The sequence below is a fragment of the Melopsittacus undulatus genome, chromosome 8, assembly GCF_012275295.1.
Source record: "Melopsittacus undulatus isolate bMelUnd1 chromosome 8, bMelUnd1.mat.Z, whole genome shotgun sequence".
In the NCBI taxonomy this organism is placed as follows: Eukaryota; Metazoa; Chordata; class Aves; order Psittaciformes; family Psittaculidae; genus Melopsittacus; species Melopsittacus undulatus.
The window spans coordinates 45992624-46005164 of record NC_047534.1 but is presented as its reverse complement, the minus strand read 5'-3'; the positions used below and the strand labels follow the sequence as shown (position 1 = coordinate 46005164).

At 34.3% G+C, this 12541-nt stretch overlaps 1 protein-coding gene across 2 annotated transcripts in view; it reads left to right on the top strand.

Annotated features, from left to right (window-relative positions):
• The window catches only part of PSMD14 (proteasome 26S subunit, non-ATPase 14), a 49243-nt gene that overhangs the window by 26264 nt on the left and 10438 nt on the right, over positions 1–12541 (top strand). For both annotated transcript variants that reach the window (XM_005152656.3, XM_031052173.2), the window contains exon 7: positions 11–161. In XM_005152656.3, the coding sequence (XP_005152713.1) occupies positions 11–161 (151 nt within the window). The remainder of the gene's footprint in view (positions 1–10; positions 162–12541) is intronic.

The window sequence follows — 12541 nt, the reverse complement described above, 5'->3', positions numbered from 1 at the left end:
TTTGTTTCAGACCCGAGATGGTAGTTGGTTGGTATCATAGTCACCCTGGCTTTGGCTGTTGGTTGTCTGGTGTAGATATCAATACTCAGCAGAGCTTTGAAGCCTTATCAGAAAGAGCTGTTGCTGTGGTGGTGGATCCCATTCAGAGCGTAAAAGGAAAGGTATAGTAGGCTTGCTGCCTTTTTTTTTTTTTTTTTTTTTTAAGAACTTCAGGAAGATTTAATATAGAAGCACTGCAAATATGTGCAAGTTCCTGATTTTTTTCCAAGGCCCATTCTGCATTAAGAAAAAAGAATCTTTTTGTAAATGAAAAGATAATTTTTAGTTTATTCTGCATCTTATATCAATAGTCCTTAAATAGACTGGACATCTTCAATATTGTCAGTACACATAACCAATCATAATCCTCCCTTAATATTTTGCTGTTCAGGTGTCACTCAACATGGATGCAACTGATAATCCAAGTATGCATTGTTTCAGGTATTACATTTCAGCCACAAAATCTGAGATCAATTACTAACAGATTGGAATAGATTCAGCCCCTTATCATGGGCACGAAGAAGGCATTGATTTATAGGCATTGCATATGATGGCTTTTAGTATCATTTCTGTTCCAAATGTTTTGCGAAATAAAACTTTACAGAAGACTTGGTTTCAAGCATTTGAGTTTTTGAGGAGTGTGCAGATGAATGATTATGTTAAATGATAATGAAAAGAGATTAACTTGCAAAGCATATTGGGTTATAGTTGTCCTTTGTTGAAATCTCTTTTGTTCTTGTTTAGTTCTCTTTTTATTTCTTTCTAGCCCCATATGCCATTTTCCTATTTCCTGCCTCATGACAGCAGGGAGCAGCTCTATTATCACCTTCACAGAGCTGTCTGCAAATGTGAGAGGCAATTCGATTTTGCTCAACCACAGGGAGAGTGGATTAGAAAAAACTACAGAACGTACAGAAATTGGCTAGGTGGTTTACTGCTTTAAAATACTGCTGAGGTGTTTTGTTTGAGCATGCACTCCCATTGTATTGTAGAATAATTATTGAAATGCGTCATGGTATGTATGGATGATATTAATGTAAATTTATAAATATTTTAAAAGGAAGTGTTCATCTTCTGTAAAGCTGTAGTATCATATTTCCTGTGAGACAGATCATATTAAAGCTACCAAACAATTTCACTAAGGGTTCCCTTTATTTCATAATAGAATATTCGGAAGCTACAGTTGCATTTTCAGTTGGGTTTTTTCTAATTCTCATTTTCATAGCAAAGTTGTTTATGTAACAGGAAATAAAAAATTAATAGCTTCTGGTTGTTTGGAAGCTATTAGACATCTGAACCAGTTTTGCTCCCTTTTAAATTGCATAATGAGTAGAAAAAAATTGGGTAATTTTGAGGGGATTGCAGGGAGACCAAATAGTAGAATATTTAATTGCTCCTGACTTTTTCTATAACTTTTTTCCTTTCACTTTTTCTTATTTTCCCACTCCAGTGGAAATGCTGAAATAGGTTTCTCTTTAGTTTGTCAAAATACAATTTTCAGGACCACACTAATAATTAATTTAGACCTAAGTAGTCATGAAATCCTTTAAGGAGAAAAGCTTCCCAGTAAGTCATACTACTGTTATACCACACTTGGACACGAAATGCTTTTTAATTTTTTTTTTTTATTATTATTTTTGCTACCATTGTTTGACACAGATGTCATCTTTGAGGGTCTTTGTTCTCTTCAAGTAAATAATCTTTTGTGTGTTTATTTTGAATGCAAATAAATTTTTGTCCATCTGAACACTTCTTGATTACAGCTCTTATGTCATTGCTGACAGTACTTGAGACAACTGGAAGTCTTGTAATGTTTGTTTTTCGTACATGTCTAGCTGCTACAGTCAGATTAAATGATAGTCTCAGGTTTCACATTAAAAAAAGAAAAGAAAGAAAGTTTACATCTGTCATTTTTCTGGGAAGTGCATACTTAAAAGCTTTGAAATAGAAGGAATCCCCAAATTATGAATTCCACTACTAATTAATTTCATGATTTGGGGAGTGAGATTAGGCTATGGAATATGTATGGTTTATGATCCTGGTTGGCAAGATCACCGATATTAAAACCTATTTTGATTTAAAATGAACTGAGAGAGCAGATACATCAGAACACAAGGGGATTTCTTAGGATGGGTTTGACTGCTTCATGTGCATGGATGCCTCAGTATGGCCTCCAGTGCCTCTTCGTATGTTAGGCAACTCAAGCCAAGCTGATTTCAGGCAAGTACCTGCTTTTTCTCAGTGCCAACAAAAGCAGAACTGCTTGCAGAGGTAATTTTGCTGGTGCAGTTGCCACTATACTGGTGGGGTTTTGCTCGTGTATGTAGCTATTGAGTCCAAGATCATTCCTCATTATACCTTTTACTAGCATAACTGTCTGGCAAAAAAAATATAGTGAACATGTGGCATAGAAGATTTTAATATCGTGTGTTTTGACTGAGATTAGCTGTATTTAAAAACAAATTCCAAAATAACACATTAGCTAATTTTAAACCTGCCTCAGGGCAGGTCCATGCCCGTATAAATTGCTATGGCTTATAGTCAGTGAAGCAGTCATGGTTGTGCTAGTGAAGAATAACCAGGGCAGAGGTTATTTTCATGTGTCAGGAAGTTGAAATGAATTCTGATGAGAAACCTCAGGTTCACTTTGACTGGCTAAAGCATTAAAAAGCAGTTTGCCCTATTACTGGTAGAAAGTGAAAACTTAACTTCTTTGTTAGCTGTCCTCATCTGGACACACATGTTCCAAACATGTAGGGATGATGATGCATGATTGTAATTTAAAGATTAGAATACATAAAATTCTTATCAGTAAACAAACAAACAAAAAACCCAGAAGTTATTTTATGTCTTACTAAAGTGAATTAGCAAAAATAGTCATATAAAATTCTTATATAAAAATAAAACCCTCTTATAGATCTGTGGATTAAATGCCAACTGCTTTAATGGCCATTTTAAGACTGTGATATTATTACATAAATATAGTAGGACACATGAAGGACAAGTAATTCTAAATACTGATCTTACTATTTTCCATACTTATTCTTGCTTTTTCTTGACTGTGTACCACATATAGCAATTTTTAGGCTAACCATGTACTAGTGGTCTGTGAAATAAACTAACAACAGATCAGTGAATTTTAACTGAAGGTCAATGTTATCAGAACCCAGAGAGAAAAATCTTTGGTCTGTTTTGTTTTTTTCATTTAGCTGTTTGATTTCTATGAATGAAGTCAAAGCAAAACATGCTGAAATATAGCCACTGGGTCAACCTGGCTAGCTGTTGCTTCATCTTGTGCTTACTAATAAACCTTTCTTCTATTCCCTCCAGTGTTCCAGTCTGTGCATTGGAAGTTGTAATTCATATTTAGAATATTCCGCAGAAGCAGTAATTTCATTAAAGATCTGCAGTAAGCTAAATATTGACATTTCATATTTATTTCCCACATACATTTTGAAATGTCTGTACAGAGAGCTATATACCTTTGCCAAAAGTTAAAAATAAATTTTTTTTGGACTTAACAGCTGTTCCTCACCTCTTAAGGAAAATATAACTACACTAAACTTACTGTGACATAGTATCTTTAACTCCACAGGCAGTAAGAAAAAATGCGGTGGTTTTGGTGGGATGTTTGGGGTTTTTTTTGTTGTTGTTTTGTTTTTTTCAACTGCTTTAAAATTTAAATCTGTATTGTAAAGGAGTCACCATTTGAACCAGTTTGTTTTTCGGAGGCAGTTCACTGGTTTCCCTTGATTAATAATTGCTGGCATAAAGATTAGTGAAATATCCAAATCTGTCACAAGTCCATTTTGTACATCTGAGTAGTTTATTGGAGCTTGTGTTGTTTAGTAGGATATGTAGCGCAATCTCTTATTCATACAGAGAAAATTAATGTCCATTATACCATAATTTTTTCTAGCAAGGCACTGTCAGAATTATTTGTAAGAAGATCTGTTGGTTTTGTTTTGCTTTTGGTTGCTGAGGAAAAGACTTGTCTTTCTGATAATTTTTTATAAATTCTACTTTGCATGTTAATCACCTTCTGACTGATTAAAGCAAATCTGCTATGCATCTTTATCTTGTGCTTAAACCATATCCTGCCACTTTGATGGAAAGATTTCTACAGTGGTATTTTATCCTTATCTTACCCTCATTCAGAGGATACAACGATAAAAAACCATGTATGTTTGGGTAGCCAAATGAATCAATATCATTCCAGTTGTAAATGATTTCAGGAGATCATGTAGTCCAACTTTGTGGGACTAGTCCACTGCATTGATAGTGTCAACACAGAGTTCAGACCACCTCACTTTGGATTTTGTCCACTTGATCCTTGAGATGCAACAGTCTCCTAGAAATACCTGCTCTATTTTTATTTGATACTTTATTTTTCTTGCAATTAGTTTGGTTTTGTTGTTGTTGGGTTTTTTTGTGTGTGTGCAGTAAGCAGCTCCCATTTCAGTTTATTACTGTGTCCTGCTGCATACACATAGAAGAACCTTATTCTGTGGTCCAGGTATCCTCTTCTGGAATTGAAGATTTGATACTTCATAGATTAGCCAGAATGGGGGCTGTATCTGAAACCATTTTGTTCAAGTGGTTTCTTTTCAATGGAAGTTATAAATTGCTTTATTTTGTTCAATTTATGAGATCTTCAGAATTTTATTCTAAAAGGAGTAACAAATGTGATGAACTTTATCATTTGTTCCTTTGCTCATTTTTAAAGTGTGAAAAAAATATTCTTATGATGCTCCTGAAAGTCCCAGAGAGGGACAGTTACATTGTATGTTTAAAAAAATAAAAAAGGGAGATAAAGTATTATTTGTCCTAAAATAGCTATTGTCTGGTGAGAAAGATGTTTTATCCTTCTTGTACAAATAAAGAGCTGAGAAGAGAGCTTAGTGGAGTTGCTGCTAGAGGTCCATAGCCAAGGTGTGTTTGTCCAAAGCCAAGGTCATCCTGAGCAAGATGAAGATCTCAAAGTCCTTTAAGATGTTAACAAAGAAAAATATCTTCAAATATTTAAATTTCTATTTAGAATGGTAAAGCAGTCTACAGCTATCATAAAAGTATGGTGGCTCAAATACTGTACTTTGAAATGTATCAGTCCAGCAGTTTTAATTCTTACTGTGCTAATGAGATTTTGTCCATTTTCCAAAATGGACAGAATTTAGGTAGGCATAGGATAAAATGCCACTACAAAATCAGTGTTTGAGCAGAGCTTTTTTTTCCATCTGCTGGATGACCAGCTCTGGAGACCTGTTCAATAAAACACTTCCTCTTTTTTTTGCCCATTGATACTTCCAAATCTAGGTGACAACCTGTGTGTAAGTAGTTGTGTATATGAGCAATATGGTTTTGTTAATACCTGATTTCAGTTTTTAATTCTCCAGAGTAATAGATGGTCATTTTGTTGAGTGCTGACCATAAGAATAGTGCTTTGTAAATAGTTTTGAGATCTCCTGCTACATTTACATTCCAGTTTAGATGAAATTTTCTATATGCTACATTATCTTGACTTGCCGCCTGTGGGGAAAGGCAAACAAACTCCTTTTCCAAAACAGGTTTTGTGTTGCAAATCCTCCCAGCTTACAAAGGCAAATATGTATGGTGAATGGTTTTATAACTTGACAGTCTAATAAAAGACTGAAACCAAAAGCAGACTTATTTAACAGTTACTACTGTGAATATTGGAATTGCCCTCTAGCCTCAAGAATATTCTTCAGCTAACATGTCTTACGCTAGTTTTCCGAAATATGCCATATTTTCAGACCTTCACTCTTTTATTAGCGATACTACTTTGAACTAGGCCTTTTCCTTTGTTTGTTTGAATTGACTGCAGGATTGGAGGAGATGGTGACTTTTTTTAAGAAGACAGGGAAAAGGAACAATCCTTGAGATGTGTGGAGAGACTGGTGTGTCATCCCTGAAATTTGTCATTTAAAATAGCCCATTAAAAATTAAGTTAGTGAGTAGATTTGAGCCACCTAACAAGATTTTCTTTATATACCAAACTCCCCCTCCCCACTTCATGCATTTGTCTTAGTAACCTTTATCTTCAGACACAAGTTAATTCAACAGTCATTGAGGTACATTTTGAAAGTATTAACAAACCAGTAAATTGACTATTTTGTCACTATTGCTTTGGAGACGTGTCTTTTTATTGTGAATTATTATGCAGATAATATTTTACAAGAAAATGTGGTTTAAAACATGTGGTGCCTACAATTTTATGCCTGGAACAACTTCTGTTATTAGAACTGGACATGCGAACACTTTTCTATTGTAAAGGGAAAATTCTAAAATGGTGAAGATAACTTTACAATATGTAATTTTGGCTAAAATTTCAAGGGTACATTTCTGTACATTTTGTATAATGTCTAGTATATCTAGATACTGTTACAGTACTGTGGTATTTCTGAATGGTGACTGAACAGTGCATTTGGTGCAGTAGCCTGTATATCAGGGGCAGAAACATCCTGAGTTGATCCAGGCAAAAAATGAGTTTCAATAGAAGACTGATTTGGAGAAGAAGGAAGTAAATATGTTTGTGCTGAGTTTGATTAGTGTTGGTTCAATAAGGATTGATGCTCTTTTTTTCCTGAAGAATCACATTTGTAAGAGATTAATTGCATCTGCACTACAGTGTTTTCAGTTCAGGATGTGTTTTTCTAAACCTAGGCACAAACTAAGGAGTATTGAACTGTTTTACTACTGCCAGTATACCACTGTTTTGCTACTGTTTTGTTTGAAAATCAGCTTTTTTTTTAATAGATTTGCACAAATTCAGAATAACATTTTGCGTATTAGTAATTTTTTTCTGGGATGCCAAACCTGTTAACATCAATTCTGCTGTTCAGAAATTCGCTAGGGAACATCTTTTGAACGTTCTGTGATCCAATTAAGTGATGTATGTTGACCTACCAAAAATTTGCATAGGTTACTTCAGTTCATGCCCTTTCTTGAGACAAGAAAAGTTCCAAGAAGACTTCTTGTTGAAAAGTATTAAATGTTTAATTTCCTTTTGCTGTGGTGGATGTAGAATAGTCCATTTATCGTCATTAAGGCATATAGCTTCAAAACTTGTAGTTTTGCTACTTGGGAGTTATGGATGCATGCACTCACTTGTCAAAATAAATGTATTATACTGTAGTTCTCTCTCCTCCCAGTATGGATATTGAAGTTGTATTGCGGATTTGACCACAAGTAAGCAATTCTCTAAGGATGGAAAAGGAAAATGCACGTACTCCTAGGAATATATTTTCTGGAGCTAAAATTGACATTTTATAAATAATTTCCATGTTGCAAACTTCAAACTCACAATCACAGCAATTCAGTGATATGCATTTGGCATGAGTCAGTTTCAGTTCTTAGTGCTTTTCATTGGAAATGGCATAAAAAGTAAGATTTCTTTGAATTTTTTATGTTGTGGGCTTACAGGGGACAGAAGATGTTCTTCACTTGTAGCTGTCTAACAGTGCATGGCAGCATAAATAACGAAATGGTCATAAAGCCAAGCTGCACTTCTCAGGTCACATGTTCCATTTCATTTTTAAAGAATCAGAAACAAACTAAGCAGTTGATAACAGGTCAGTTGCAGGTGATAAAAGAGATTTTAGATGGGACATTACTTCTTTTGCCACACCTGGCATAACCACATCATATCCTTCACAGAGTTGTCTTTAAGCACTGGTATGTTTGTTCATAAACATATGGCATAAACAATACATTGCTATTTGAATTCCAGGGACACAATACATTTTTAAAGATAGTCACCATATGTCACAGATTCTTCACTGGAAAAAATATTGATGTTAGAAATGCTTTAAATTTAAACAAAAAAAAAGGCTGACTTATTGCTAACTGAAGTTTACCATTGAAACAAGTGGATCTTGCACAACCGGACTGCTTCCTTCAAAATTGCTGGTAGATTTGATATTGATGGCATTTAAGAATTAAGTCTGTAAAGTACTCTTGAAATTCTCTTGTTTTGTTTTGTTTTTTTTAAATAGCCCACAAATTTATGAAGACTATTTTAGAAAACGTGTTAATATTTATATGGCATTCACATTCTCAGAAGCAGCTAAAATAAGTCTGTATACTAAGCATTCTAAATTTTAATCAAGCCATTATTTTTAATAACTATGTACAGACTAGAAAATGCCAGATTTTTATCTAGTTAGCAATTGAGGCATCCAGTGCTTGTCTTAGATTGTGAATAACTATGTATCATATTAATTATATCTATCCTCAAATTTATTAAATACACTGCAGATAATGGTAAATTTTGTTTCTAAATATATATTTTGCAGGCTCTACTGTGGGTTGTTGACTCTGGGGAAATGCTTAAAAAATTGCTGTATAGTTATTGTCTTTTTAGATTATTATGCTTTTTGAAGCTAAGACAGATGTACAAAAAGATGCAGTTTTTATTTTGTATTGGCAGCTTCCAAATATTTAGTATCTATTTCCAAGAGCTGCAATTAGTAAAGCATCCATGGTACTGAAATCCACACATCCCACAAGCTAATTATATTTGCAAGGTCAGATTGAATACATATTTTCAGAAAAATAAAGGGTTATATAAATGTGTCTTCTACTTGGCTGTTATATCACAGTTTGTTGATCTGGAGTATAATGTGTACAATTCACAAATTTGTCTGATAACAGAAAGTGGTGTGTGATTGTGTTTATTTTACTAACCAGTATATTCACAGCAATCACTTCCAAATATCTCTCCAGTAAAGATGTGTTAATTACAAAACAGACAAGGTCTTCTATTATATTAAAGCTACTAACAAGAAGACAGCAGGAATCACACATGTAAATAGCATCATCAACCCCTATTTTAGTCCTCTGTTTTGATCTGTGAGTTGCGCATAGACCAAAGGTGCTATTAAAGACTCAGTATATGAAATAGGCAGCATTATATGAACAAAATTTATTCAACAAGAAAACAGACCTTTAACATGAATTTAACAAGCCTGAGAAATTATAAACTCTCATATGCTGCAGATTCATGCAGTGATAATAAACAAAAAAGGAAAGTAAGAGGTTTCCTTAAGCTAGCCAAACTGCTAATGGTTTTGTTATAAGCTGTCTGCTGTGGAAATGACCTCTGAAAAGTCTGAAGACACTTATACTAGGAAAAATTAAATGGTCAGAGTGGTGAAAGAGTTGCACTGTGGAAGTGAATTTGGAAAAGAAAACATCTACCTTCATATTTCTGGAAAATATGCCAATGGCATAGACTTTTGTTTAACTTTTTAATGTTTTTACAGAAAGGGAATTTAGCATGAAGCTTGGAACCTGTAGTTTTTACTAAAACAGGGCATGCTGCGTTAGACAATTTAAGTGCAATGAAAGCTTAAAATTTTTGGATGACAAATACTGACTTACAACAAGAATCTAAGTAACTGAGTAGCATTTTGTGCTGCTTTTAATTAATCCTTGGAAGGATTTTTTTTGTTCAAAATACTGTGTCTAAAGTTTCCATTGTAGACTACGGGGTGACCATATTGCTGTCATTTGATTGCATCATGCTGTACTTCAAAATGCACAAACATGGAGAGGAGACTTCGGCTTGTACACACCTCCAAGTGCTCACCAGGGCTTTTTTCTTGAATCTTACTGTGGCATAATTAACACCTACTTCACCCATTGCTCATTAGTACACTGGACGTTAATAAGTCTATTTATTTTGAGATAATCTTCTAAAACAGGGACTGATCTGTGCTCACTGTGAAAAAAAGCAATTGCATTTCATAAAAATGAATATGTAGGATTTATTGTTGTATTTATGTTTTTATTGCGTGTTAGCTCTAAATTTAGTCTCCAGGTTGTTGAGCATGTTAGTTTCTTTAAGATGGTTGCTATAGTGATAGCAGCAAATTCCTTTAATCTTAGTGTAGTTAAAGTATTTGGTTACCATTGGTCGTCACAGTGCGACTGAGACGAGAAATAAAATTCACACGCTTACTTTTTGTACTCCTCTGAGATTGTAGAAATTGCAATTTCATCCATTTTTAAAGCTTAATATTTGTGATTTTAATTTTTCATACCACTTTCTGTTAGATTGATATTTGTTCTACTTAGGAAATACTTGCATTTCATTCCTTCTGGAGGACAGATAGAGCGAGCAGTCCTTTTTCACACAGATAGTACCTGAAGCATAGCAAAAATTACTTTTAGTCAGAACTAAGATGCTAGAGTAATATTCAGTATCACTCAGAAATATTTTAGCAGCTAGTTCTCATATTTTAATGTGAAATTTATCCAAACATAACCTTGAGAGCACCAACTGCAGTGTTGAATTTATTATCAAACCCAACTTTTTTATTATTAATTTTTATGTAGTTTTTATGACTCAAGTCTCAAAACAAATCCGTGCTGGACAATAGCATTCATTCTTGGATAAGCTCCACATTATATAGTGAAGTTCTGTCAGACTCAAATCTAGAGACATGGCCGCTAGTAAGTTATAAAGAAGCTCCTTGTGATAATAGTATCCTGCCAAGTTCATGTTCCTTGCTCCTCAGGATAAATTTTTACTTGCTTGGCTTTTTTCCTCTCTATCTAGATAGTCTCTGGAGAACTTGTGATGTGGAATTTTTTTGCTTTGCTTGACTTTTTAATTTATCCTGCCTGTTTGTTGCACTTGGGCTTTTCCAGGTGCTCATAAATTAGAGCATCTGGTTAAAATGGAACACAGACAGACACGTAGAAAAGCTTGTCAGAAGTGTTTTTGAGATAGAGAAAAATCGACTAGCAATAAAAAAAAAGGAAAAAATGTGATTGCTTTGTATGTTGCCACAAAAAAATGTATAAATATATAGAAACTTTCAGATTTTGTTGAGAATTAAGTTTTCTTCAAATTTAATTCTTTTTTTTGGTAGCATTAGTATCAGATGGCGTGCTGTAGCTACATATTTAATCTGAACAGTGTTTTGGTTTTATTATTGTTCAGAAAGAAAAGTCACTGTTAACTCACTGTAATTGGGTCACAACCTAGCATTTTTAATGAAGAAGATTATTTGGTACATTTTATACATGCAGTTTTAAGATGTGACATATGCAGATGGGTCTGGCCAATCAGCTGAGGGTCTAGGCAATAGCCCTTAGTGGCATTGAGTCAACACAACTGAAATGGTTGGGTCTCAGAAGTAAATACAACAGGTGATAAGTTATTAGTCTTTCGCAATTTATGCTTGGATAATTTCTTTCGCTATAAACACTTGCCAATTAACCTTACTTCCACATGAATGACTTCAATATTTATATTGTAATCCTACCAAATTGCATATGTGTTTAGTTATATTGATGTAAATGGAGAGGAAAATGCTAGAACGAAGTGGAAACTAGCTTTCTCTGCCACCTTTCAGCATCAGTGATTTGTTTGTTCAACATAAAAAATTTGATTTGGGTCTAATTCCTCAAAATACCAAAACGAGCCATATAAATGCATCTGTTAGTGTCCAACCCATAGTATAGAGAGGAATATAATAATAATGACTGTAGAAAAGATGTTAAAATGAGATTTAAAGTATTTGGCTTAATGAACTGGAATAACTATTTAAACATATGCAGCGAAGATGCCTGCAAACTGTGCCTGTCCTATTTCTGTGGATGTACAAGGCTGTATGTGGACTTGTCCATTTGAAAGACTGGGCCCTAAGCAAGAAATTTTGTCTTAAAATTACAAACCTGTAATGGCAGGTACCCAGTAAGGGTGGGTTTGGGTATATTGTTGGTATGTTCTCAGTTCTGTTTCATCTCACAGGTCTTGGATAGGGCTATGGATTTGATTATGTGTGGCCATGAAATCCTATTTCCAAAGATTTTCATGGAAAAATTCAGCATAGGACACAATAAAAAACAGTGATGCTTTTATTTTATTTACAGTGAAGTAGCACTGAATACTACCTACTGTGTACCCTTAAATCATAAATGACCTTGGTTTACTTTTACTCTGTTTTTTTACTCCTGAGCATGACACTGACAAGGACTTTTTAATCCATCAGACAGTTTATAGACCCTTTCATAGTCACAAGAAGCAAAAAGCATCTGACTAGAAGGGAATACATGGGGCAAGTTCCTTGCTGGCTATAATTTTGTTGTCATTTCAAGTATTGTGGTAGTATAATTGATGTGACAGGGCTGGGCTTTAGACTTGGTCCCTTAGCTTGTGCTCACTTTCAGTTTTAGTCTCTCTCTGTCATTCATTTTGATTGGGTAAGATTTAGGTGACAAACATATGCATACCATTGAAGCTTAGAGTAAGCATACAGAAAAATTCCGTGTTATACGATGATATCGTGTATATAAAACTTACAGCTCTGTGGAAAAGGTAATAATTGGTGTCACTGTACAATACAAGGTAGTGTACTGTGCTGATAGCATAGCCGGCAGGAGGCTCTTTTTTATTAATATTATAATTAAATGATTTTCTGGATAAAGGCCAAAACCATATGAGAGTTGATTGTGCCTTGTCCACTGTTGCTTG